The 4,471-nt window shown below is 43.8% G+C and overlaps 1 protein-coding gene across 1 annotated transcript; it reads left to right on the top strand.

Moving 5' to 3' along the window:
* The first annotated feature begins 1,393 nt into the window (after positions 1–1,393).
* LOC125022698 (neurexophilin-1-like) lies at positions 1,394–2,647 on the top strand. The gene is made up of 2 exons (XM_047609573.1): positions 1,394–1,602; positions 1,778–2,647. Exons 1-2 carry the CDS (start codon positions 1,543–1,545, stop codon positions 2,453–2,455), a joined length of 738 nt encoding a protein of 245 aa, XP_047465529.1. The 5' UTR covers positions 1,394–1,542; the 3' UTR covers positions 2,456–2,647.
* Positions 2,648–4,471: the final 1,824 nt, after the last annotated feature.

Here is a 4,471-nt window from a genome sequence, read left to right as displayed (position 1 = left end):
CATAACACCAGAACAAATTCCAGTGGTAGATCTCATAACTGCCACCGAATCTGGCATGAAGAGCAACAAACTCAACAACACAGAAGCTGAACAACTTAGACTGAAGGTAACATCAGCCCTCGTCAGTGTGAAAACGCCACCTTCCAATATCACCACCAAGGAAAGGAAGGAGCCCTGCTCAGCCCCATCGTCAGCGGCATAAACCCAAACACCTATAACATCGCCAAGCATTTGGCCTCCATCCTGTCTCTGGTGGGGGGCAACACCCCTCACCACATTGAAAATTCCAGGGACCGGAAAGGATGGGAAAGGATGATACCTTGGTCGACAGAACCAACCTTACCCCAGAACAAGTCGCCACCTATTTCCAGTTTAATGGAGGATTCTACGAGCAGAAACACGGCCGTGTGATGCGATGGGGTCACCAGTGTCACCGATCCTCGCCAATCTCTACGTGGAGGAAGTAGAGACCAGAGCGCTGAACACCTTCACAGAATCCACCCCCACCCACTGGTTCAGGTATGTAGACGAAACCTGGGTTAAGATCAAGACAGTTGTTCCACGCAACAGATCAATGCAGTGGACAACAACATCCCTCAACATTGAAGTATACAGGACCATCTTGTGACAATTCAGTGTTCTGCCGAGAAACGTTTGGCATTTATTCATGTGGATGTTACTTAGACATGTAGCACCCACCCAGACCAGACCAGACATCCTCACCCCATAGCACTGACACTCCTTCGCCAGCAGGTTGCAGCCTGACACAGACACACAAACAAAAACACTTTAGGAACAACAAAAAAACCCAAAACAAAACAAAACATGAAGAACAGCACAAAGTGTTGACCTGGCCTGAGTGATGATCCATAGAGGCCCCTCCCCTCTTAGATTCCCCACTAACAACATTCAAAACCCTCAGAAGGTCTATGTCCATTCTCTGGTGAGTCACAACAAGGGAGACCTACACAACATTAGAAAGGTGTTGAAAATGTTATGCCAGATTAGTGTAAGTGGCAATAAAGCCAATTTTTTTTTTTCTGTTTGTTTTTAATTAAGCTTTTATGATGGTGAGGGAGCCTCTAGTTTGCTCCCTTTGTGCTGTTTTACCATCTGGCCACTAGATGTCAGCGTTGTCAACATAATCACGGATCTGTTTCCACTGTGAACTCATTTTATTCAAGTGTTAATTGAATTGTTTCATCACCTTGGAGGAGGAATGCGGAGATATTTTCAGTCTCAGGATATTCGTTATTAGCACTGCATCTGAATTAAAGACAGAAAAGGATGATTGCGTGTTTTTTTTGTGTGTGTGTGTGTGTGTGTGTGTGTGAGATGTGAGGAGGCGAGAAAGAGGGAAGACACCGGGAAACTGACTGGGCGTTAAAACATCTGGAGGTCTGTGAGAGGCTTCCAGTCTGAGAGGAGGGAGCAGCAGAGACGCTTCCTGCTGCTTTAACTCATGAATCCCACAGATTCATTTGGGGGATCGAGGATGGTACATTTCCCGAAGTGGCCTGAATGAGATTGAAATGATGCACCATGGGGACGTTGGCCAGTCACTGCTTTGTGTGGATGCTGCTCAGGGGAACCTTTTGTCTGGTGAGTAAAAGGATTGGAGACATTTCGTTTTACTTCATGCAACTTTTGCAGCTGTGGTTATTACTTACAGTGAAGTCTTTAAATGCATTTGTGTTTTTAATCAAGGTTGATTTCTGCCTTGTTTCTGCTCAAGGATTCAACTCTTTAAAGTGTCTCGATCTGGTTTTCTGTTTAGTTGGTTCTTGGGCAGCAGCTTCAGACCGACTTCCCCTCCAGCAGAGACCGTCCTCCACCTCAGAAGAAGAAGTGGCTGATTCAGAATCCCAAACTGCCCCTCAATCCCTTCGGCCCCCTTTCGAAGGAGGAGGTTTGGACAATCCTCAGTGGGAACCCCGACCCGTCCCTTAAGATAAAGCTCCAGCCCCTCATGAAGGCTGGTGGGTCGTCCAGGACGTTCATCTGGGGCGACTTCTACTCCAACGTCAAGACAGTCAAGCTCAACCTGCTCATAATGGGGAAGGTCGTGGACCACGGGAACGGCTCGCTTGGCGTCTACTTCCGCCACAACTCCACGGGGGTGGGTAACGTGTCCGTCAGCCTGGTCCCGCCGACCAGAGAGGTGGAGTTCGACCTGGAGCGCCAGAGCGTGCTCACGCCCAAGGACTCCAAGACGTTCAACTGCAGGGTGGACCACGAGAAGACGGAGCGCAGCAAAAAGGTAATGCTATGCAACTACGACCCGTCCAAGACCTGCACCCTGGAGCAAACCCAGACCCACGTCACCTGGATGTGCTCCAGACCTTTCCGGGTCATCTGCATTTACGTGTCCTTCTACAGCACCGACTACAGGCTGGTCCAGAAAGTCTGTCCGGACTACAGCCCCCGGAGTCTGGGCCTCAAACCTATGGGTTAAACACTTTAACTGATAGGTCTGTTTTAGGGGACGTTAGGGGACAGACTGAACTATTCTGGGTTTCTCTTCTGGATCTCAGTGGGACCCTCTGGTGGTTCAGCTTGGGCTCCTGGATCTTATGTTTGACGTTCTTCTTCTAAAATAATGCAGAGGTCTTCAACATTTTTCAGGCCAAGGACCCAAACTGATGGAGAAATTAAATACTGACCCTCTACCTACTATATATGGATCCATATTAAACTCAGCCTAGTGCTATTTATAAATATACATTATTATTGTCATTTTGCATTTAATATTAAGCTATTCAGATAATACAGAGCTCCAAATATTCATTATTTATTTCTAACATGTGCAGTAGGTCTTCGGTCTTCTGTTGAAGACCTATGATGTTATGTTTTAACACAACCAAATAGAAATGCATTCTGAGCTGCTATGAGTTGGATTATTTTTAAACATTTAAACAAGGAATTACAAATTTCTAATTATTTTAAGTTTTAGGAATGGCATTATATGAATATAAATATTTTAAAATATACGTTTTAAAAGCAGCCTCCTGCTTAGAGTCGTGTTAGAAGCTTTTTATGAATGTTAAGATGTGAATTTTTATGAATCGATAAACTTGTGATTGGTTTTACTGTCAGGAATGAAAAAAAAAAAAACATTATTATAGTTGTATTGTTCTGCACATAATTCTTCACATAAGGAAATGAGCAGTTCTGATGCTGATACGGTTCTTTTAGTGACGCTGCAGGAGATCACAAGCCTGTCAGAGATCTCTGCTTACAAACCTAAATATAGCAGGAGCACGTCAACATGTGACTAAACTTTAAGCTTCATGAACCAGATGCTGGATTTGTTTTTATTCCAGATTGTTAAAGAGGTTTGGGTCAAAGCTCATGAACATATAATGACCCAGGTGGTCTGACGCCCCCGCTTCGAATACTAAATAGTGTTTAACTGTTAAAAGTTGATGGAGTCTATAAAATTAATGCCAAATGAAATGGATGTACTCTGATCTACACCCGGCTGTGCAAATAAATCCGCCTCGAGGATTTGGGATTTAGAAAAAATGTTCGTCTTCTTCCACCACAGCTACAGGAAACTGGAGCAACATTAAACCATAGACTGGATAAAGATGGAGGAGGAACTGCTCCTTTAAAGTGAAGCCAAAGCAAGTAGAGCTCCCCCTGGTGGCTGGAGGCTGCAGTATAGGTCATAAGCTCCGCCCACAATCATGTAAGTGAAATTAAAATACACGTCTTTTTTTTTTTTTAGTTAAATATGATTGTTCAAGGGCCAATTTTTCAGGTAACTTTTGTCTAAATTTTGTTTATTTGACGCTATAGAAACAGGAAGTGACATAATGGTGACTACCAGAAAAATAAAAAAAAAAACAAATCCAGTGAATAATTTCCTTGTAACTGTAACTAAACGAAAACATGAGTGAGCCCACACTTCCTCCAGACTCGCGTTTTCGTTTAATTAATCTATCCTGCGCTGTGCTTTAAATCCACCAGCTACAAGAAAATACTGGATTATACGCTGGACTCACTCGTGTCTCCACGAGACCTCTTTACGGAGCTGTCGGCATGGCAACTGGTAGTCGCCATTACGTCACATCCTGTTCCTGTAGCGTCAAAAAAAACTGAAACATATTTTAACCAAAAAAAGTGAAACTTCAACAACTAAAACGACTGAAACCATCCGTGAAAAACAAGTATTTGATGTGTATTTTAGTATTTTGGTCCGAGCCCCGCCCACTAACATGGAGGGGGTGGAGCTTATGACCTACACTGCAGCCTCCAGCCACCGAGGGGAGCTCTACTAGCTTTGGCTTCACTCTAAAGGAGCACATTTATAAACAGTCTATGTAACAAATACACAAACTCGAAGCTGTAATCGATGTGAGAGAAGTGAAAGAGAAATATTCAACATATGAGCAAATAAAACAAGGAGTGTTAGTTTAAAGCTGATGGAAAAGGAATTACTCTGGTCTACTGCCTGTAACGTCTCTTC

The sequence above is a fragment of the Mugil cephalus genome, chromosome 16 (genome assembly GCF_022458985.1).
Source record: "Mugil cephalus isolate CIBA_MC_2020 chromosome 16, CIBA_Mcephalus_1.1, whole genome shotgun sequence".
Lineage (NCBI taxonomy): Eukaryota > Metazoa > Chordata > Actinopteri > Mugiliformes > Mugilidae > Mugil > Mugil cephalus.
The sequence above is the reverse complement of the archived record's forward strand: the minus strand, read 5'-3'. Positions and strand labels throughout refer to the sequence as shown.

Excerpts from the sequence above, each read along its gene's own strand:
- LOC125022698 (XM_047609573.1), top strand. The coding sequence starts at position 1,543 with ATGGGGACGTTGGCCAGTCACTGCTTTGTGTGGATGCTGCTCAGGGGA. Across the intron at positions 1,603-1,777 it reads TCAGGGGAACCTTTTGTCTG|TTGGTTCTTGGGCAGCAGCT; the intron begins GTGAGTAAAAGG and ends TTTTCTGTTTAG.